Source organism: Pempheris klunzingeri, chromosome 18, assembly GCF_042242105.1.
Source record: "Pempheris klunzingeri isolate RE-2024b chromosome 18, fPemKlu1.hap1, whole genome shotgun sequence".
Lineage (NCBI taxonomy): Eukaryota > Metazoa > Chordata > Actinopteri > Acropomatiformes > Pempheridae > Pempheris > Pempheris klunzingeri.
Genome location: NC_092029.1, coordinates 15,804,832 through 15,827,578, shown reverse-complemented (window position 1 = coordinate 15,827,578; position 22,747 = coordinate 15,804,832). Strand labels below are relative to the sequence as shown.

Sequence of the window (22,747 nt, the reverse complement as noted above, 5' to 3'; positions counted from 1 at the left end):
GCTGACTAACTGCCTGACTGGTGATGTAACTGAGCCTAGCTAGCAAAGCAAGTGGGAAAAGTTAATTGGACTCACTTGCTGACTGACTGCTTCACTGACTACCTGATTGGTTGGTGGTGTGACTGGCTGAGCGGTTAGCTACATCACTGACTGACTAAATAACTGACTCTCTAGTTGGCTGTTTGAATTATGATCGCAGGCTAATTTTGCATTGTCATCTTGTCATGTTGTGATTGATTCCTCAGTTCATTCAGTAATTATCATTTCAGACAAAATGATTTGTTAACATCTGGCCAATCGCGCTCTAATTAACTAATCTAGCATGATTAATTTTTGTAATCACCATGCCTATAAGTCTTGCCTATATGAAAGTGTGTGTGTGTTTCAGTCCTTATTGGGACCTTTTTCGGCATAAACACCATTACCAGTGGTCCTCATTAGGACCAGAGCTCAATTCTAATGTAGCAAAATGTCATTTCTGAGGTCCTGGTTCAGGTTAGGGGTAAGGGTTTAGTTTAGGCAGTCCACAATCAATAGAAGTCAATGTAATGCCCAAATAGGGAGAGCTGTGCAGTGTGTGTGTGTGTGTGTGTGTGTGTGTGTGTGTGTGTGTGTGTGTGTGTGTGTGTGTGTGTGTGATCTTTCTTACCAAATGGTTTTGTACTCCTTTGGTTGCAGATTCGACACTGAGGGTTTCTAACAGGCTGGCCTGGTACATGTTCCACCAGCTTACAGAACATCTCTGGACCCAATGAACCACAGGTAGCATTAGCTGTTATATCTGCCATGGACGCCAGGTTCAACACAGCCGGGAACAGTCCTGGAAAGGAAGACACACAGGCAGTTAATAAAGAAACAGACAGCGAAACATGAACTGCTGTATGTATTAGCACTGACGTCTGTTAGAGATAGAGATGCAGCAGTTTCCTCTTTCTGGAGCAAACTAAAATAATGTTAAAGGGTCTGATATTTTGGGAAATAGATTTGTTTATGCTTGATCATATCAATCTTTTGAGTTTGACAGCAAGCAGCGACATTTTCTAATATGTCAGACACTCCTTTAAATCAATTAACGATCACAAAGACGTCTGGTTAAGCTGTGAATGCACACAAAATGCAGAAAGCTCAGCATTGTTGTCTATCAGGTTCAGGTCCATTCAGAGCAGTTCAAATGGTGTCGGGCCACCTTTCTTCTTCAAAGCAAAAAATGTGTTAAACCGCCAAAACTCACTACAGTAGCAGTTATTAGGAACATGCAGCACATCCTGCTTTACATACAGGTTTGTATTTCAAATCATTAAAACTGTGTCGTCTTGTTCTGAGTGAGCCAGCTAACACTTGTGTGTCTGTTGAGGTTATGAGTAATTAGTATCAACCATGAGGGGGAGGGCAGGTGTTTTATAGCATCCAATTTAGTTAATCTGCGGGTATTTTCGGCACAGTTTCATGCAGTTAACATCATTTACCCCTCACAGATAGCGAGAGCTGTATTCACTTTATCACTGGATAAAAGACGCATACAACATTTTTTGGCCTGCTTTCAATTGTGCAGACTTTGGGCAGTGTACTGCTACTATATCAAAGGACTATTCATTTGCATTATGTTGTTCAAGCAGTTTTTTTCATGTCCTGTCCATGGATATTTTTCACTGCTGGAACAGAATGCAAACTTGGAGGGAACATATATTATGGAAAACACTCCAAAGTACACAGATTTTATCCAGGATATCGCTGGAAGCCATGAATAAAGTTATACTATGCAAACATTACTTTGTTTTCCTCCCTAGTGTCCTTATGGTGGATGGTTGTGGTATCAAACAAAAATCTCCAGAAGATCAAATTCTCATAATCTCCATGAGAAAACTAGTCCATTATATGAAACTCCTGTAGTCTAGTCATATGACCACAACTGAGGGGAGCCTGCTGTAGCCATGAGGGCCTCATTAAGGCAGTAAAAGCAGGGTGAACCTCTTCTAACATCCTGGGGAAAAAGAAAATATGTACTGGAGCCCCTGCTGTATTTCATCAGCTGGACATGTTTCTTACTGGCAAGTCACAGTGGCTTACTATTAGGGATGCAACTAACAATTATTTCTATCATTTGCCACTTATTTTTCCCAATCGATTATTTGTACTAAGAAATGTCAGGAAATAGTGAAACACGCTCATCACCATGTTCTACAGCTTGTTTTTGTCAACCAACAGTCGAAAAGCTAAAGATATTCAGTCTACTATGATCAAAGAAAAGCAAATATTTATGCCTGGGAAACTGGAACCAGTGAACTTCTGGCATTTTTGCTTGAAAATGTACTTGAACGATTCAGAATAGTTCCTGATTAGTTTTCATTTCTGCTCCATTTGCTATTGAATAGTAATTCAATATTTCTCAGTAAAATGTATGACATGTGTGGTAATAAATATAATGTAACTATAAAAAAAACAATGTAGATACAGATCATTTTGTCATGCATCACATTGTTTAATCAAAAGCACTTCTGTAGTAAGTGCACATGCTATACAATGTGTGACTGCTAACAGTGAGCAAGGCGAGTAGCTCATCTTATGAAGAAATAGAGGGAAGTCATCACTTCAGGAGCCAGAGAGCTAAACAAACTGATCATTATTTACATCCACATGTCATCACCACACAAATGCACCATGAGAACGTTTGCAATTTGTATTTTTTCCAGCTTCGAGGCGTGACTCCTCTGCGCTGTTCCCATAGTAAAGGCCCATTAGTCTCAGAGTCAAAGGCAAGGCTTGTTGGACTTACAATACTGGAATGTTTGGCATACTGCTCACATGGTTCACATTTCCTGTCTGGCAAACACACACAGACAAACACATGCACGTACCATGCTACGTCAGATATCCCAGGCCTGATTTAAGGTCAACAGCTTTTACAGTTAAACAACATGTGCACTGACTTGCAAACATAAACACAGAGACTCACAAGTGTACAATAACAGTACACAAAGGAGACAGATGGGAAGGGGAGATCGAACGGAGGGAGAGACACACATAAAAGAAGCATTTGTGAAAGTGTGGACGTTGTGTGTGTGTGTGTGTGTGTGTGTGTGTGTGTGTGGGTACAGATGAGTCCAGCTGTTTGGCCAGGTGTCAACACTGATGAACTGTGAAGAACATCTGAGACGCCCAGAGTCTCTCTCACACACTGTGTACACATTCCCACAAAAATACTCACAACATATCATATATGCATTCAGTCATACACGTGCTTCCAAACCAGCCAGCAATGATATCTGAGAATCTACAACACTGAGGGAGCTTTCCAGATTTCCAGAACACAGTTTTCAGAAAGGAAACTCACTGGATAATGGCAAAATTAGAAGCAGCTTTACTTCTACCATCGTATCCTATACTAATTCACAACAGTGCACATTTACACTTGACGGCATTCATAAATACTTTCGATATTAACACTGATCTGAATGGAGAGATGCTGGTAGTGTCCAATTCTGCAGCCCTGTACAGGTTTTAACCTTTTTTAGCTCATTATTTTGTTTTTAAAACACATGCACACACTTAGTGAGTCTTCAAAACCTCCTTAGTTGACCAGCAACAAAGAGTACACTACATGCCCAGCTCGTAATGACAGACAGGCAAAAGACATGGATAACTGGTGAAGAAAATCAAAGACCAATTGTTTTTCATTTCTGAAGTCCTAGAAACAACGGGAAGTGAGTTATTGTAGTTTACAAGCCCAGTCAACAGTTGCAGCAGCACCAGTGGCAGTGATACACAGCTCATGGATAAAATAGTGAAGTCTTGTAGTCAGACAGTTCTGAACACAGCCTTGCCTGAGAATCATCAAGTTTTCAGTATCAAAGTGATCCAGTGACAGTTGTCTGTTGATCCAAGGGTGCACTGTAAACAAGAACTGCAAATAGCTAATTCTGCATACTTTTAATAGTGACAAAATCTAAACAAATACACTGATAAGCTGATACCATATCCAGGTAGTGTTTCTGCCTGTTAATATCAATGATTCATTCACAAAAAAAGTCACCTCCCATATGTTACCTAACATCCAGTGTAAACAAGACTATAGTCACACATACACCACTATATTCACAATGCTTTATTCCCAGCTCCATCTTAAAAATAGATATTCTAAGGGAAACCGGTCTCTGTCCCTCAGCTTGAACACTGTAATGATTATAAAGCCGCTTTCATTCATGTTGAATCAATCGCCTTTTCACTTCCATCTTTTCACTGTGGCACAGTTTTTGGATGTCTCAAGATTTTAAGTCTGATATTTGGTCCACATCTCAAAGACTTCAGTCAGTGGAGAGCAGGTTGAACTCTGTTCGCTGCACTCTTTTGTTCATTTTATTCCCAATTTAAGCAGTGGGGAGCACTGCAGCAGGCAAAAGATAAAGCTTGAAAAGGGAGTAACAGCATGCAGGACCCACATATACAAATGCCTACTGCATCTATTCATCCATGCACCTACTTCATGGGCAAAGAAATAGTGCGCACCATCTTATTGTCATGTTTCCAATCCTGTAACAAGACTTCAGTATATAAAATATCTTAGTTAAGGCCATTTCCAACTACTGCCTCCTGCTTCTGCCAGGAAATCAAGCCAACATCCTACTTATCCCTGGGTTTTGATCCACAACCTGGAAGAGTCTCCAAACGGATACAAACGTGTGTGGGAAACTGTGCAATCCTTAATAGAATCATTTTACCTTGATTTGAGACAGCTAATGTCTTAAGCTCCTTATCTGCTCTGCCTGTCTGGTTTACAGAATCACAAGGGATTCAAAGGGGAACTCCATTTGTTGTAGGGTAGCTACATGTTTTGGTTTGCTATCAATCTAGCTGGGACACTTTGGTGCAGAGTCCAGTCCTTTACAAATTTAACACACATTTCTTTTCTTTTTCCTGAGACATGCATTGCACCCTGTTAATCCCAGAAGAAGCAGCTGATTGCGTCATTTGTCAAATATTGACTTTTTGGTTAGAATTGGATGGATCTCTCTCTGAATTAGATGCATAGACATAACTTTTCATTTCGTGCCACCCTTTGGTCAAATTTGTAACTTGTCCTATACTTTAATCCACATTTGCTGCCATTTTTGTGGCCATTCACAGATAGATGTCATCCTCATTCTCAAAACAACCTACAAATCTCCGATTGGCTTGGTCATTTCTCCAACCAGAGCAAACAACCATTATTAAGCAGACTTATTTCAGCTGCTGGAAGAAAAATGGAGATGTGGGCAGCAATTGGGACACCTGACACCAGGCTAGGCTATAGACAAACAGCTCAAATCAGATGGAAACCCAAACAGAACACATATCCAGACTTAAATTAAATCTGCACATTAAAAAAATAAGTCCCACTTTCGCAAAATAATGCAGTGAGCATCAGTGAAGAATGACAGAGGTCATTTTAACAAAATATTCTTTTCAGATTTATGGGTCTGTGTTGGCTGTCATAGCAACTTCTTAACATCAAAATGTTTTCTTTGGGGAATGTGATCATGTGTACAACTCTGACTTTGGATACAGAGAGCACTTTCTGTCTCGTCTTTTATGTTGAACAATGAGGTGAGATAACAACAGAGGAATGGAGAGGGCTGGCTAAAGACAGGGTTCAGATTTCAGATTCACTGAATGACAAGGACACAATGACTGTCTGCCTAAGGCTGCCACACACACACACACACACACACACACACACACACACACACACACACACTTTCATCACCTTCCATCCTTTTCTCTCTGCTCTGATAACCATGGTAACCTGTCTGTCTCTGTCTGTCTGTCTGTCTGTCCGTCTGCCTGTTGGCCTCTCTATCCCCCGTCTACGCTCTGTTAACCAAATGTCTCAGAGGATTTACTGCCATACAGGCTCCAAATTATAATACTGTCAAAATGTATAAGTACACCCAGTGACAGCTGGCCGATGTCATTGCCAGAAGGTGTTTCAACACCCCTGCACTGATTACATGGAAGCATCCCTGGGAAAGGTGGGCAATTTATTTACAGTATAACACTAATATATCACTGGAAATTAGTTAAATGAACAGTGGATACCTCTAACTGTTAGGCAGTCAGATATAAATCACTAATGATTTTCTCTCTTAAAATGTTCTTGCACTTAAATATCTGCTAAAAAATAGTCACACCCAATATGTTGTGACATTGTATTATAACCATACAGTTAAAATATATCCATACAACCATATTTGAGGAAAGGAAAATGCAAAATTTGATTTTATCAACATCACCCTTGACCTTGTCATAACATTCACTGGCTTGATTGTTTTTTTTCTGGAGCTTTCAGCCACAGTTTGTGGCCTCCACTGTCACCAAAAAGTCACATTTTAGTCACGTGATGAAAACTGAATCGTCTCTATGACACATGAGCAAATGCCTCAAGAAAAATGTTGAGCAGTAGAGGGGAGTAATGGGACATTTAACAATACAAAATGTGCCCAAACTGAAATGGAACCAGAGCCATATCCATTTAAACAGGATTTCTATTTAAAAAAAAGTTTTGGTTTTTGTACTCTGTGCATGTAGATGGAAGTGCAGGGCGACATTCACTGTAGACACAATATTTATAATGTTTACAAAAGCGACAGTACTGAAGCATGCTACTTAAAAAAATAAGATATCAATATTGAAGTTAAATCTACAACACAAAAGGGAAAAACTGTCTAGATAAGACTGGATTTCCACAAGATTCAGGATGACAGCAAATATGTTTTTTTATTGTATAAAGGCTTCTTATTACATTATAAATAAAACTTTATTTGCTTTTTCTGTCATGGTGGACGATGACTCTGCACTGCTTGCCCTGTGTGTTTGTGTGTGTGTGTGTGTGTGTGTGTGTGTGTGATGGATGTGTTATTGTTGAGTTTTGAGGCTAGATGTATGCTTGATGGAATAAGAGGGGGGTTGAAAAAGACAGGATCATCTCTCTCTGTATCTCTCTCTCACTCTCTCTGCATCTGTCCCTCCATCCTGAGCAGTTAGTTGGGTGTGTGTGTGTGTGAGAGAGAGAGAGAGAGATGAATGGAGAAAAAGATAGAAAGATTGATGGAGATGGATGGAGGGATTCCCGTAGAAAGATAGAGTGTTGTTTAAAAGGGTCAGGGCCAGGAGAGGAATGACAGATGAGACTGCGATAATCCTGTGTACTCTCTCACACACAGACACACATACAGAGCCTTTACATACAGATATCTCAATGCAGAGGTGTGTGTGCATAAAAACACAGATGAACAGTGAGACGCATGTAAAATCACATGCAAAAGTGTACATTTACATGTGTTAGACATGTTACAATCTTTCATGCGCGCGCACACACACACACAACTGAATATGTACAATGCACATGCAACCCCACATCCAAATTAATTTCCAGCCTAACACATCACATTTGATAGAGCCAGCCTTACACTGACAAACAATATGAACATTAATCAGTCGCGGACTCATCCTCAGCTTTGTGAGGGTCTCTCCTAGAAAACTAATCTGCTTTGTTGGCTCAGATGTGCTCTAAGCACCTGAAATATGATTTCTCTCCTACCTCTGAGTTTCACAAACAAGGCAATCCAGGAAATGGGATTTTAACAGTTTAACAAGGACGGAGGAATTCAACGCATGTCCCAAGCTGTGAAAAATAAATTTAAAATGTCTTCATACAGGTGAAACCGACAGCAGTTGCGTCTACTCCCACTCTCTACAGATCATGACTTCATTATGTAGTTATGTGCAGATGTCGGACTTATAATGACAATTAAAGAGCCAATATTGTTTTCTTGAGGTCATACCTACTTGATAACTGGCTGCAGTGTCTACCTGAGTCTGACCATGGCCACAATTAAATATCATCGAGGATCCAAGTCAGCTTCTCCTTCAGACAAAACAATCTCTTGGTGTCACCTTTGGTCCAGCTCACAGGGTTTCGTTTCTCATCAAGGCAACAGTAGTGGGACAAAAGTTATGAATCACACACAAAAACACTCAATTAAGTCCCATTATCAACAAATTGTTATCTCTGGATAATGTAAGTAAGAGAATTTGACCAATGACTGGCCGCTGAAGGCAATTGCATTTTTATTAGAAATTCAGAATTTTTGCTTTTATCCTGCTGTCTTGAGATCAGAAGGTAATTACCTTGTTATCTTGAGTCATCATACTTTGTTTTCTTGCAACAATTAGATAACGCAAAAAACTCTTTTCTCTAGACCATGATTTAATTTTGTAACTAATGAGGGCTGTGATGGTAGCCTGAGTCATAACTCAATTACAACACACCAAGACAAAAATTATTCTCTATCTCAAGATAACAAGACAATTATCTGGAGATATTAAGATAACATGGAGATAACAGAGTGTAGATAGAGCGAAAGCACAGCGAGGCATTTTCCCAGTAAAGATCATTAAGACATCACCACAACAGTTCAAGACTCTAGTAAAATTATTTAGCAAGCTATTTAATTAAATCATGATCGAGAAAACAATGTTTTGTTATTGCATGGCAGTGATAATCAAATTATGGTATGAGGAAAAAAAGCTTTGGTTTAACAGAATAATTAAGTGGTAGCATTTTAAAATATGTGGGTTATTTAAAACACACAAAGCCACCTAAACATCCAGGTCCAACCCTAATCATTGCACTGAATACATATATACATTATATTTGGCTATTTATAGGCACATTATCACTTAAAAACAAACATCAGTTGATATCAGTCCTCACATTTCCATCAGTTCCATCAATTAATATCATACATTAATGAACAGCAAACAGTAATTCCTTACTTAATTGAATCACACACAGACTCACAAACACCTCGTTGTCGACCTGTCCTGGCTGCTGCACGTCATAACATTTACTAATGACTAAGTTCGGTAAAGCTCACATCTAACAAAAAGGTTTCGTATCAGCTCACACACACACACACACACGGCTGTCAGTGTTCCCCGGTTGCTGCGTGTTGTTCCCATGGTTACATACCTCGTACTGACATGTTGGATAAATGAATGACTTTTCTAATAGATGGTAAATTACGTTTGCTGAACACTGACTGGCTCTCAGTTTCTGTCACTATCTGTCTCTTTCACATTAAAACAGTTTGTCATAGAACCATCTGTGTTACATACTTGGTAACTGGTGCTAAAACTGTTTTTTTTTTGTTTTTTGTTTTAAAATATCAATCTATAAAGGACATAGCTGAACTTTGGCAATAGTTTGTGAATAAGTAGCTGAAATGTCAGAAATGACACCATATGCCAACAAGTCATGATAGGCTCTCTATGGCTGTACTTAAGCCAACGTTAGCATGCTAATATGTTTACATTATAAATCTAACATGCTAATTTTTCGTCAGTTTAATGGTCGGTGTTAATTAGGATGTTAGAATGGTATGGTAATGGTTAGAATGGTATGATTTGCCAATTAGCCCTAAACACGGTACAGCTAAGGCCGATGTGAATGTCATTACTTTTGCAGGTATCTGGTCACGAACCTGAATATTGGACAAATCAAAATTTTGTCCTGATGATGCCTCGAAGATGGAAAGTAAAGGGATCACCAAAGTTCTTACAATTCCTCAAACACAGACTGGCCGATCATAGCTTAGCATCAGCCACCTCCAACCAGAGGCCGACAACAATGTGGGTGTGCTCCATAGACTCTCGTGCATTCTCCATTATCAAACTAGTTTTGTGGATTTCCAGTGAATCACGGTTATGCGTAACAGTGATTTATGCTTCTAGTTTTTCAAGTTGACATTATCAGAGCAACATTACAGCACACAACACGTTAACTATTCTTAGCACCTCTATGCTATGCTAGCTGCTGAAGGTGTGCTGAATGTGTACATGTGCTGCTTTTGCTTTTTAATGATTGTACCAGTGACTAAAGACCTACAGCTTTACAGGAACACTGTTCATTCTTAAAAAGGGAAACTTTGCTGATTTTCAACTGGCTTTGTATCATAAAATATGGGTAGTTGAACAACGTTTAACTTTCCCCAGTGTCACCTGCCCCAAGAGCTCCCTGCTCGTCCTTCAGCTTGTAGCAGACATTTAGCGGCTGCTGGGCTGTTGTTCGATTGAATAACTGTCAAACAAAAAAATCATTGCTGTTATCTTACTGTTGAGACAGTTATTTGATCGAATAACAGCCCTTGAGCTGGTAAACGTCCGCCAGATGACATGAACAATAACCGGGGAGTCTCGATTGCCAGGTGATATGGTGGTTCACTTTTCCAAATCTACTAAAATTTCACGTTAATCCATCTAATTTTTGTTGCAGTGCTCAAAACCACAAATCTGAGCCTGACGGTGCCACTACAGGAAAAGTCAGGGGATCACCAGGGTAAGTAGGGTGCAACCTCTGGGAGCTGTGAATTTCCGCACAAACATTTGTGTCCATTTATCCAGTAGTTGGTGAAACAATGCTGGATCAAAGTAGTGGAGTGACCGACCAACTGGCCTACATTGCTATCCCATGAGTCTGGCTGGCACTGTGACTAAATAGAAACACAAGGTCAGACCAGACCTACAGAGTCATCAGTTAACACTGTAGTCTTCAGATGTGAAGCTACGTGTAGTATACCAGAAGCACTGTTAGACATTTTGATATTGGCTGATATTACATCTACAGACTTTTTTCTCATTAAAAAGATGTTTAGTGGATTGATGCCCTTGAGTGGGCTTCAGAAATTGTTTTAGAATTGTGTTAACATTTATTACCCTCAAATGTCATGCTGAGAAAATTATGTGGACAGATTGATCGTGGTCGTGGCTCTAAGTGTCTCTGGCTTCAGTAATGACACTGAAGGTTGTTCTGATGAACGCTCCATGATTCTTGTATTTTGGGAAAGTGTACAGTCACTGGACTGTCACAAAAATACAATAAAAGCCCTAGAAAAACCTACTTATGTTTCACTCTGTTACTGCCTCCTGAAGCATCGCAGTGAATGTATCGCATTTTAAGAGTATAATTAGCTACATTATAATGAAGGATAAGGGATTTTCATTATACACCACATAAATATAAAATTGGTCTCTTGGTTTGCCTTTGACTTACTCTCTCTCCGTCAGCCTTTCACTGCTGTTATCTTCAATCTTATCCCTCCACATCATTGCTGTAAATAAATATGTACTTTTAATTTTCATGTTATTACTTGTCTGGTGCGATAACAGTTAGAAAATAGACATTAATCATGTTAATCTATACTTTTGTTTCCTTGCCAGTATCACTGGCTTTACATCTGTTGGCCGCTCTTCTGTCGACCTCCAGGGGTTTCAGGGAAAGCTGAAATAAAGACTAAGTCAACATCCTGCTCTCACAAGGACTTCCTGCCCCGGGATTGTGTGTGTGTGTGTGTGTGTCTGTGTGTGCTCCCTATCTGCAATGAAGCTCCAAAGGAAAATGCAAGACGACAGTCAATCACCCTGCCTTGAAAGACAGCAAAGACTTACTTATTATACAAAGAAAATAAAGGCAGAAAGTGCTTGTAAACGGGAAGGAAAGAGATTGTGGGCTGATCAAAAGGGTCAGGACATCGGCCCATCTCGCTTCCCTTGACTCTTTCAATTAAATTTCATTTCATGCAATTGCACCGGCATGACTAGATCTCCCTTTTTCTCCCCTTATTGCACAATCCCACAAACAAGGTCTGCCACTGGGCTGATCTTTTTAAATTGCTGTAAAAAATAATGCAGTGAAAACACAACCAGGCATACTGCAGACAGCAAAGAGTCTATGATTGTTTTTTTGTTAGATTATAACAGGCACATTATATTAACTACAACTAAAATCAAAGTTAAATCTGATTAGATTTTAGCTGTTTCACCCATAAATCAGAATTCCTATAATTAGTCATTTCAATGTAGCAACTCAATTTCATTTTTGTTTTCTTTGTATTGCGTCTGTATGGTGGCAAATGTTTGCAAATGTTGTCCTCGTCTAGACCGTGATAAACCCAGACTAAACAGGAAAACCACAAAGTCATAGACAGTTAATCTCCTACTTACACACACACACACACACACACACACACACACAGTCAATGAAGTGACCAAGGCTGCTGTAGGATACGGAGATCACTGTGTTCCAGACAAGGGGGTGTCTCAGTCTAAACTGTCTCCCAGGAGGCCCTACTGCTTTTCTCTGCCATGAGATTCATTTTGCAGACAGGAATGTTGGTTAAAATTTACCCCCTTATAGTACAGAAATGTGGGGGGGCTTTGGCTGTGTCATAAAATTGCCTTTACATTCTCTAGTAAATAGTATTCCATAATAAGATCCCTCTTTTGACAATTGTCTGTCCCACTTCCCCTGTTTTCTGCTACTTGCTTTAGCAAAGCTTGATAGTTACAGTCAAGCAATTAATAAATATTTAGGCATTTTGCTTTTCCAAAATTATTGCCACCAGAATTTTAGGAGATTTACTAGAGAATTCTCTGTTTCACTGACTCAAACAAACGCTCTCTACTTTGAGAATGACCAAGTGGAACAGTGACAGGACAACAAAGAGGTACAGCATTTTCTCCTCAGGCAGAGGGACAAACAGGGCAAAGGACAGGATCACGTTACGGAAAGAAGAAAAAGGTTGATTTAAGTGGCTACCCCTAAGTTGGATAGATTTTACACTATCAATAAACATTTTATCAATGTTGTTGGCCAATCATTAATCAATATAGCATGAACTGATGTTCCAGCTAATGTTAGGTAATGTTGATTTACCCAACGTTAGCAAACTCAATGAATCATAATTTAATAATTAATTAATAAATAATAATTAAATTTAATAAACATCTGTAAAATAACTACCAAAGATTTTTATATAAGCTATGCATTTAGATATTCCTGACTGCATTTTTAGATCTCAAAGGAGACGAAGATGCCTGATTTTCAGGCATCTGTCAGGGAACGTTAGCTCAGGGTCCTTAGCTATGCCTCAAAGTTTTAAAAGGAAAGAAATGCTGAAATATGTACCAAAAGTGGTGGCTACTAAAATAATCTAATGTTGCGCTGGTTGTATGGTGAAATATTTGTGATTTGAGAGAAGTGTCGCACATTAATCATTCCCAAAATCAACTTTAGTGGATAAATAGACAGGAAGGAGTTGTGGAGGCGAGTGGAGCAGGAGGGCAGAGCAGAGAAGAGATGAGTGGAGGGGAGAGTAGGGGGTGAGAGGAGAGAAACAGAAGACTGAGCACTATTAGGCTCAGTCCCTTAATGTGTAGACAAGACAAGAAGCATGTAAATTAAAGTTTAACCTCTCACATTCAGATCCATTAACCCCAAAGCACAAGCATACACCGTCATGATACTAATGTATGTGTGTGGAAATCAAGATTCAGTGAATTTAAAACCATACTGCATCAAAAAGTTAAATCTGAACCTGACTTGTTAAAAAAACAGGGAACACAGGAGCACAGAGAGGGAATGTTTATGCGCAACAACTCCCTGGATAAGTGGTTAAAGTGATTTAGCTGAGCTCAGACCACCCAGCAGTAAATCTATCCTGCAATGGACCAACTGCTCTCTCTCCCACACACATACACACACACTCGCAGTCCATACCTGATGAGGCAGTGATGAGGACTTTGTTAAATCATCCACAAGCACCTCAGAGACACTGGTGTGTGTGTGTGTGTGTGTGTGTGTGTGTGTGTGTGTGTGTGTGTGTGTGTGTGTGTGTGTGTGTGTGTGTGTGTGTGTGTGTGTGTGTGTGGGGTTGTGTATGATTTAAGTAGAAACTCATCTGTACTAACCTTGGTTAGTACTTACAGTCCAGCCTGAAGCCAAGGCCACAACACACACACACACACACACACACACACATATATATATATATATACACAGAAGCACACACAGTGCCTTGGGGATATGGGGGATATGTTGGTGTTGATAATGAAAACATGCCAGTGAGTAGATTTACAGGAGAGAGCAACTTGACCTCTGGCCCCAGAGAGATTTATCACTGGTAGAGGATCTAATCTTCTCATAGCTACAACCACTACATTCTGCTCACAACCACACAACAATAAAGAATAGAACAGAATAGAATAGAACAGAAAATTACTTGATTTTCTTGGGTTTTGATCGTGACATTTATCTATACTGCTCTTGCTTTAAGTCCAAAATGCTCCCAGGAGATAACATCAGGGTTCAGTGACTGCTCAGGCTTTTATGGCATGTACATGACCTTAGTGGAAATTCAAACAATGACATGACTCGACCACACTGAAGCTATACTGTACAACAATGGTCACAAAAGTGGTATTTAGAGAAAATTACCTCCACAGTGGTAATCCGTTTTTAATGATTTAAAGACAGCTTTGGCTTCGGAAATAATTGAACCTCCAGATGGGGAAGGAAGTAGGGAGTCTGTTAGGGGGGTCATTATGTTTGTTGGATATTTAATCTTCAAAATGCTGCCAATTGGCAAAAATAAACTTGGTCATTCGAACTGACCAAGGGGACTCACTAATGAAAAAGTGTAATTTTAATTTTCGTTTCACATGGTTTATGAGTTGTCAAAGTTTCTATCACAACACTTTAAATAAACTAATGTTCGTTACTGTAAACTATAATCTCAATGTACTGTTTGGATACATAAAGTGAGTACACAGATTTGCTTTGAACGTATATCACACGTGAAACAAAGTTTTACTATGTGCAAAATTAAGCTTCTTTCTATGATCTCATGATAAATGATCTATTCAACGTTGGTGACATGACTCCAGGACTGCTACTTAATAGACCGTGAGAGGAGATTCATTTGTCAACAGATGTTTCCGAGGACAAAAATGAACATTAACTTTTTTAAGCTGGTTTCTATTAGTCCTGATGATGTAATCTTGTTCCTTATACCTAACTCACTGAGGTTTTACACAGTAATCAGTAAAGTAACATTTAGTGTTATCCTGATACTGTCTGCCGAGTAAAATGTTGAAGCCTAGCTAAGTTTAATATCATAAAGTTGGAAAAAACATCTCCCATGTCAGTGTGTGTGATGACTAAAGGCCTGGTTATGTGTGTGGGACTTGTGTGAGAGTATGTGTGTGTTTTCGTACATGTGCTTATGTAGATGTAAATTAGAGTGTGCAGGCCTGCCCATATTGAGTGGGCTCTGTATTTGTCAGGTCAGGAAATAACATCATTTTCTAGATGCAGCCGGTGGGGTCACATGGGATTGTGGGTAATTGGAAATCCAGATGGACGTGCATGAGCTTCCAGGAAGAAATGGTTACCACGGAAATCGAAACAGAACACACGCGATACAACGTTAATGTCGCACATGTCCGTCTCAGCAGCTCTCTTATTCTTGTATACTTTTCCTATTCTCTTGTGATTTTCCTCATCACTTCTCGTCGCCTCCTCTTCCTCGCCTCTTTTCTTTTTGCCGTTCAGTTGACTTATGAAAGACGAGAGATGAAGACGCTGGGAAAGACAGGAAACAGTGGAAAACTGTCTGTAGAGCAGGGTGGGCCAGTCCATGGGGATCAACCAACCAAGTGTGGAGAGAAGGAACAGCCAGTTGTCATGAGTAATATTTACCGTATACGCACACGCAGTTGTCGTCTCTAGGGAACAACTTCTTCACAGTACCTACGTGGACATGGCTAACTAGCCATCAGAGAGACTGATGGAAGCTAGAGCTGGAGCCATTAGTCTCTCTGTTAGTTAGCAGAGGCATAGTTGGCGGCGCTGTTAAGATCTTAACATTAGTCCGAACAGTTTTACAGTCTGTTGACGGCAGACACAGCCAGCAATCTGAAGGTCGACATCATCATCGCAGGCATGCAAAATGCTAAACAGATGTTTTGACCTTGTTCTTTTACCGAGTTTGTTCATGGATCGCTGACAAGTCAAATTTCCACCCATTTAAAAAAATGCGTGGTGCCATTTCTAAGATGTGAGAGCATAGGTCATTCAACGATCAAAATATCCATCATTATGTTGATGTGGCAGTAATCAGTGTATCATCACAAGGTATTGGGCTGAAACTATTCAATCCAAACTTCAAATTCCTTACAAACACACCCATGAATGGGACACTGAAACCCTCTATCTATCTGCTGGTGCACACAATGTCACGGTCACAGAAACCTCTTATAACAACATGAAGACATATTGATTCGTGAAGGCAGATTCTGAGCTCTTTAGCCCTCTCACAGAAAGGTCAGAAGTCAGGGTCAGCTACAGTCTGTGTACGATCCTCTGATATTGCCACAGTTCTGCACATTTCAACATTTAAACATGTCATTGAAGCTAATAACCTTAACACTGAACATGCGCCACACAGAAGTGGATAAAAGGAGAATAAAATTCAAAAATCAAATAAGTGAAACAAAAATGTGCTCGCCAGAGGAGTTGGGAGGCTCTCACACAGCATTAAATGATGGCTATGGATTTTGACAGAGCTGAACTCCAGGTTGCTGACTCATTGTTTTTGACCAGCACTGATGACTACACATCTGCTATTAGCTGGCCCCGGGCTGCCTGTAACTGCTCTGGCACAGGAAATGTTCAGGTTAGATTGAGCGTAGCTGAAATGTGTGTTTGACAATATAGAATCCATTACGGTGTGTGAGAGAGCTTAATAGACGGTGCGTGTGTGTCTACAGTGCTTTAGAAATGTATTCAATCTCTCATGCTTGATGGTACTGGGGGCTGTAAATGTATTTTAAGTGATCAGCACGCAAACTAAATTATTTGAGTTGATAAACATTTGGCCTCTTCACAGGAAATACTCCTGCCTGTTTCAGTGAGTGTGCTCACATGACAGATTAGTGTAAGAGAGGGACATTGAAAAACAGTGGGAGATAAAACTATGCGAGTGTGATAAGAGGAAATACTTGCAGGGAGAGGAAAAGTATGGATGAGTGAACACAGCGTAGCCTTGACTGCAATGCTCATTCATGTTGCAGTGTGTTTGTTTTCACTGAAGTTCAGATGTACGATTGGCTATCCGTTACACCAATGCTCAGACTGCACCTGCGTCTGTGTGTGTGTGTGTGTGTGTGTGTGTGTGTGTGTGTGTGTGTGTGTGTGTGTGTAAGACGTCCGAGAGAGCTGTGTGTGTTGGAGTATATAGCATTCATTACAGTGGAGCTACAGACAAACTGCTCCCTGGATAGACATTGATTTTCACCCAATGGATCTCACTGTTAGCAAACCTAATAGGTTGGTGGGTAATGGGTAGATGTTATGAATGGGCCCCTATGGGCAGGAGAGGAGAGGAGAGGTAAGGAAAGGAAAGGAAAGGAAAGGAGAGGAAAGGAAAGGAAGAGACAAAAAGCTAGAGAACCTGTGAATAAAAGAAAGATGATAAAAAAGAAGATAACATGAAGAGAACATAAAGGAGAGGATGTGAATGGATCTGAGAAAGGAAATAACGCTGCAATGATCAGTTGATCAATAACTAAGTGGAAACTATTTAGATTGTTGTTTTTGAAGCAAAATGTCAAATTTTTGGTGGTTCCTGTCTCTGAAATTAAGGATTTGCTGCTTGTCTTTATCTTATGTGATAATAAGCCAATTTCCTTTGGCTTTTGGACTGTTAGTCAGACGAAAGAAGACATTAGGAGACACCCCCTCAATCTGTGGGAGGTTTTTGTTTTTTCTAGACAAAACTATCGTTTCATCAAGAAAAACATCCGCAGATGAATCAAGAATGAAAATAATTGTTAGTTACAGCCCTAAACGGGAACAGAGAGAGATAAAAAAAGGAACTTGGGGGAGAGATGATGGGATTAGGGAAGTGCTTGAAAAGGAGGGATAGAAAGAAATGAAAATATCGGAGGAGAAAACAAGGAGAAGAGAAAGGGAATAGATCAGATGTGAGCTGAAAGGGGGGCTGCTAGTTACCATTACTGCTAATAGGTTTCAAAAGGAAGCAAGTCGTTAGCTAAATGGATAGGCCCTAAATGACACATTACCATGTTAAAGGCTGATTCCGCTCATTATTGAAGCTCTGATTCCTCCATGCATCACCAGCTAGGGCTGCGAGCTGTTCGCTAGTACACAGACCTGCTGCCTCAGCAAACACACACGGACAGCCACACTGGGTTAGGGGAAAAAGGGCAATGAGACAGAATCTCCTGGTCAGTGCTCTGCACTTTTTGGAATCAGTATGTAAATCAGAGAAACCTGATTTTCCCATTAGAACACAGGTTTGTGGTCTGAAAAAAGACAAAAGAGGAATTCATGAAACGTTTTTCCCTCGTGGAAACTAAATGTCAACTGAGACCTGAATATGTGTCCAACAGCATTAAAACAAAGCACACAGTACCAACAAGAAATATGATAGAATAGAATAGAATAGAATAGAATAGAACAGAATAGAATAGAATAGAATAGAATGCCCCAAAGTTCTCCAGGAGCACTGCTTTCAGTTGCTGAACAGCTGCTGAGTCTTGTGACACACACCATGGGCATCTGTTGTGAAACAGATGGAATTTGTGTATTAGACACACTGTAGTTTAGGGAAAACCTACACACAAACAGAAATAGAAAGAGAGAGTGTGTCTTTAAGTGTCTCTCCAGTCGGTCCATGTGCAGCAACAAAGAGGCAGCCCAACACATGCTTTAGGCTGTACCTGGTGAGTACATGTCACTGTAAGATGCTCATTACAAAGATGCAATATGGTGGCAAATTTAACAACACGGAGCTCATTTAAAATGAACCTCAGAGTGTGATTAACACCCTTCAGATGTGCTTACAGTGTTGGTCAAGGATATCCAGCTGTTAAACAGCGATTAGTGGTGTAATCATTTTTATCCCCTTTTCCCTAATCAACCTCGCCTACCTGCTCGCATTTGGTTTGGTAGCTTTCTACATTTCCCAGGACGCGTTTGTTCATGCAGTAACCTGCCAATAAATTTATGTAGGGCCACCTGGAAATTAGCTTCACCACTATCACTTCAAAAGTTTCTTGAATGCGATACCAAACTGATGGAGAAAATAAACTCTGGGGGCCTATAACATTGGGCTAAGATTACACCAGGTCTTATAAACACCCAAAATTAATACCATTTTGGGGAAAAAGCTATATTTTGTAAATCTACAACTGAATATTATTAAATTGAGAAGTAGTGTAATAATATTAATAATAATAATAATTAAGGCAGTGTAATAGTGTGGCAATTTGGAGACAAACCTGATGCAGTCCAATCTTATTCTATTATCTTATTTTATCTTTTTTATACTTTTTTTTGGGGGGGGGTGCATTTATTGGCAAGAAATGAAACATGCAGGAAGCATGGGAGAGAGAGAGCAGGCTGGAATTTAGCCGAGGGCATTACTGTTGTGTAATGCCTTGTGTACCATTGTGAGGCTCCGATTACATTTCTCTCCAGTGCCATCTGGCCTTCAGCTTGTCCTAAACATTATTTAAGGCATTTTAGTCCCAAACCATTTGAAACCCCACTACTTTTTAACCATGACAACCTGACAAACTGGGGTTGTTCAGGAGTTTATCTCAAAAAGCTAACTCACACTATGGTTTTTGGAATGAAAGAGCAGTAAGTGAACATAATGACAGAATACAACACTAGAGACCTTGTACCTAACTCAAAAACAGCCTGTTTTGTGTTTGTATTGCACTCTGGGAAACCACGACAACTGTCTGTGTAGATACTTTTTTTTTTTTATCCCTGCCCTTTCAGTGGTGGATTTCTTCCTGTGTGACTGATGTGCATCAGTACAAAATAGTCAGTTTTCTCCAAAACTCAGAAGAGAAAGACATAAGGGCCTTCCTGTAGTAGAAATATATTAATGTGTAGCTATTATACTACACGTTGTAGCCGTTAAACTGAATGGATGTTAAGTTTTAAGCAACAGTTTGCATGAGTTGGTGTGAAAATCTCAATCAAATCTAACCTAATCCCGGACAGAGATATGTCACTGGTTAGAAGAAATTAAATCAGACTTGGCTTGAAGAAAAAACAAGGTAAAAAACAAATAGGAAAAAAATGTATGTCACAAAGCAGAGCAGAGCATGACCCCTGCAAGTCAAGACAGAAGTCTTTGTTAACAGGGCCCAAGCAAGCAAGGGACAATGAGCTGGTTGAGTTGCTAGAACAGAGAAGTGTCTTCCTCTAGGAATAAAAGTGCTGACGGACCACCCACCTCCTACCCACTGTCAGAACAAGCCTTGGGCTTGGCTGAATGCTTAGGTCTGCTTTCCTCTACAGGGCCAAACAAGGTCAGCAGAAGAAAAATAAAGCGCAAGTCTCACAGATATTAAAAACTGGAATATACAAGGTTTGATGGGCAAATGTTTTCTCGGGAGACTTTTTCTCCCAAATATGACGCCTATTGTTTTATGTAATCTAGTGTTTCCTGGTTCTAGGATATGATAATAGTTTGATACTGCATGGATCCCAACACAACAAAGTCATAACTAAACAGTCAAATGTAGGCTATAACGTGTAAAAAAAAATAGGAATATAAACAGAGATTTTTGATTGCTAGTGGGGGCACTGGGGTAACTAGGGCTGACTGAGGTCCAGTTTTTCTAAACTCCTCAGTAACGACCTATGAAAAACTTTATTACCATCGCCACCAAAAGTGAAGAATTACATCATTTATAGCAAAGTAGCTACATGCTCTGGATGTGACAGAATGTTTTTGACCTCAATATTTTCCTAGACAAGGTCAACCATTATAACGACATCATTTAAGCACAGAACACATGACAACCCAACAGGTCTCCAAGAAGCCCACCAGGCTTTGAAGCTAATTTTACATAGTGGCCAAACTGAGTAATTACAACAACGGCGTCTGGCACCTGATGCCATTGGGCCCAAACCTCATTGTGACAGAGAGGTTTGTAAATCAGTGGATAGATTTTTTTTTGTTTCACCATCACAATTCAATCCATTCAGTCTGCAAACATTTGGACAATCTAGAAAAGCTGCTTGATTAAATCATTTGATCCCCATTCAAATTAGTGGGGGGTGAACCAGAAGTTAGCCAGCTGGGCCGGCACGAGACACTCTTATGCATGCTCTACAGGCCCAACAACGCTAAAGATCCAGGTACTTTTATAGTCTAAAAAAGTCTAACTTTTTTGGCTTCATGCACCACTGAGCAACTTTCATAGGAGTGAATGGGGTCCCACCTCCAACACTGTATGAAGTTGTCTTTATACATCCATGCTACCCAGCTACATCTGTGCCAACCTCATTGTGCCTGAAGAGGAAATGACACTGTGGAATAATTCACTCCCAGCCTTGTCCAATCACAGACCTGCAACCAAAATTCCCGGGTGTCGCTGGTCTATTATTGCAGGGCTGCAAAAGCTCTGTGGCCGGCGTCCATATGCATGTGCGCGCACACACACACACACACAATTTTTCACATATTTCATCTTGTGTCAGATGTGAACATTTGCTCAGCATTAGGCTCTCTGTGGGCTTGCCTTGGACCAGAATAATGGAAATACAAAAAATATAATGGAAATGTGAAATTACATACAGAATAAGGCCATCTCTCTCTCTGCGCATGCACACACGCGCACACACGCACGCACACACACACACACACACACACACAATATTGATGAGAAAAGCAACTGGAATAATGGAAAAGCAAAATGTATACACAACACACAACCCCTTTCTTCCTCCTTCACTCTACTTCTGCTTCTGCCAGTGTTTTTCACTCTGTGTCACACACCTACACACCTTTGTCACACACCTACACACATACAAACACACACACATTCAGAGGTGTGTATAAACTTTAAATCCATAGCTAACCAGGCCAGTCTAATAGACTTGGATTCCTCTGATGCTTTATCAGCTCAATCACACAAACATTCAGCCCCAAAATAATGGCCTTTCTGTTTGCTGCCTCTTTCTGTGCGCATGTCTGTGCTTCTGTCTATGAGCTATGCTGCAAACAGTATGTGTGCACTGCATACAGATCTGTCAGTAATTCCAGACACGGCAATTATTGGGTTAGGAAGCCCTGAACTTTCATTCAGTCATTTCTCCACCTGTCAGTCAAGCCGGCTGTGCGCATTTGATTTTAATTCAAAGTTACAAATGAGGACTACAGACTGCCCGCTACTGTAGGACCATGCACCAGTTAAGCAGTTAAACGCTGCTCATCTGACTTTAGGGTGTCCAATAGAGACGTCTGGCATTTGAATCAAATCAGTTGGCAGTCTTGCCTTCTAGTCGCTGGTCAGGGAACAACATTTCCCAATTGACAGATTTGTTATTAAGTAAGTACGTACAGGCCATACAAGAACTCTGAGCTTTTCTATGCAATTTCAGGCTGTGGCTTACAAATTCAAATTTTAGTTTTGGGGATGAACTCTAGGAGGTTACAAGCCGGGTTACAAGTGTCTATCGAATATAGCTGTAATGTAGCCTACTGAACTATATCTACACTCCTCAATATCAAAGACGGGTGCAAACTGTCTGAGCCCTGCAGCTCAAGCGCAAATGGTCAAACCCTATTTGTACATGGCCCTGGAATAATCTTAGGCACTGTGGCTTGGACCACACACCAGGCAGGGGTCATGATAACATTAGGCAGAGGATGGTGACCCTGAAAGGTTATGAATGCGAGAGGTTAAAGGTAGCTTTGAAGGTTGTCTATACGACATTCGGAACATTAATATAGCATTAAACAACTGTTCAACTGTCCTCACTGTCAATGAGTGAACCAAACAGAAAAATTAATCAGAGCTGCTGCCCAGCCACAGACTCAGCTAA

The 22,747-nt window shown here is 40.2% G+C and overlaps 1 protein-coding gene across 1 annotated transcript in view; it reads right to left on the bottom strand.

Annotated features, from left to right (window-relative positions):
• Positions 1–22,747, bottom strand: part of lama2 (laminin, alpha 2) — a 165,835-nt gene that overhangs the window by 132,879 nt on the left and 10,209 nt on the right. The window contains exon 2 of the mRNA XM_070849929.1: positions 650–820. Within this exon, the coding sequence (XP_070706030.1) occupies positions 650–820 (171 nt within the window). The remainder of the gene's footprint in view (positions 1–649; positions 821–22,747) is intronic.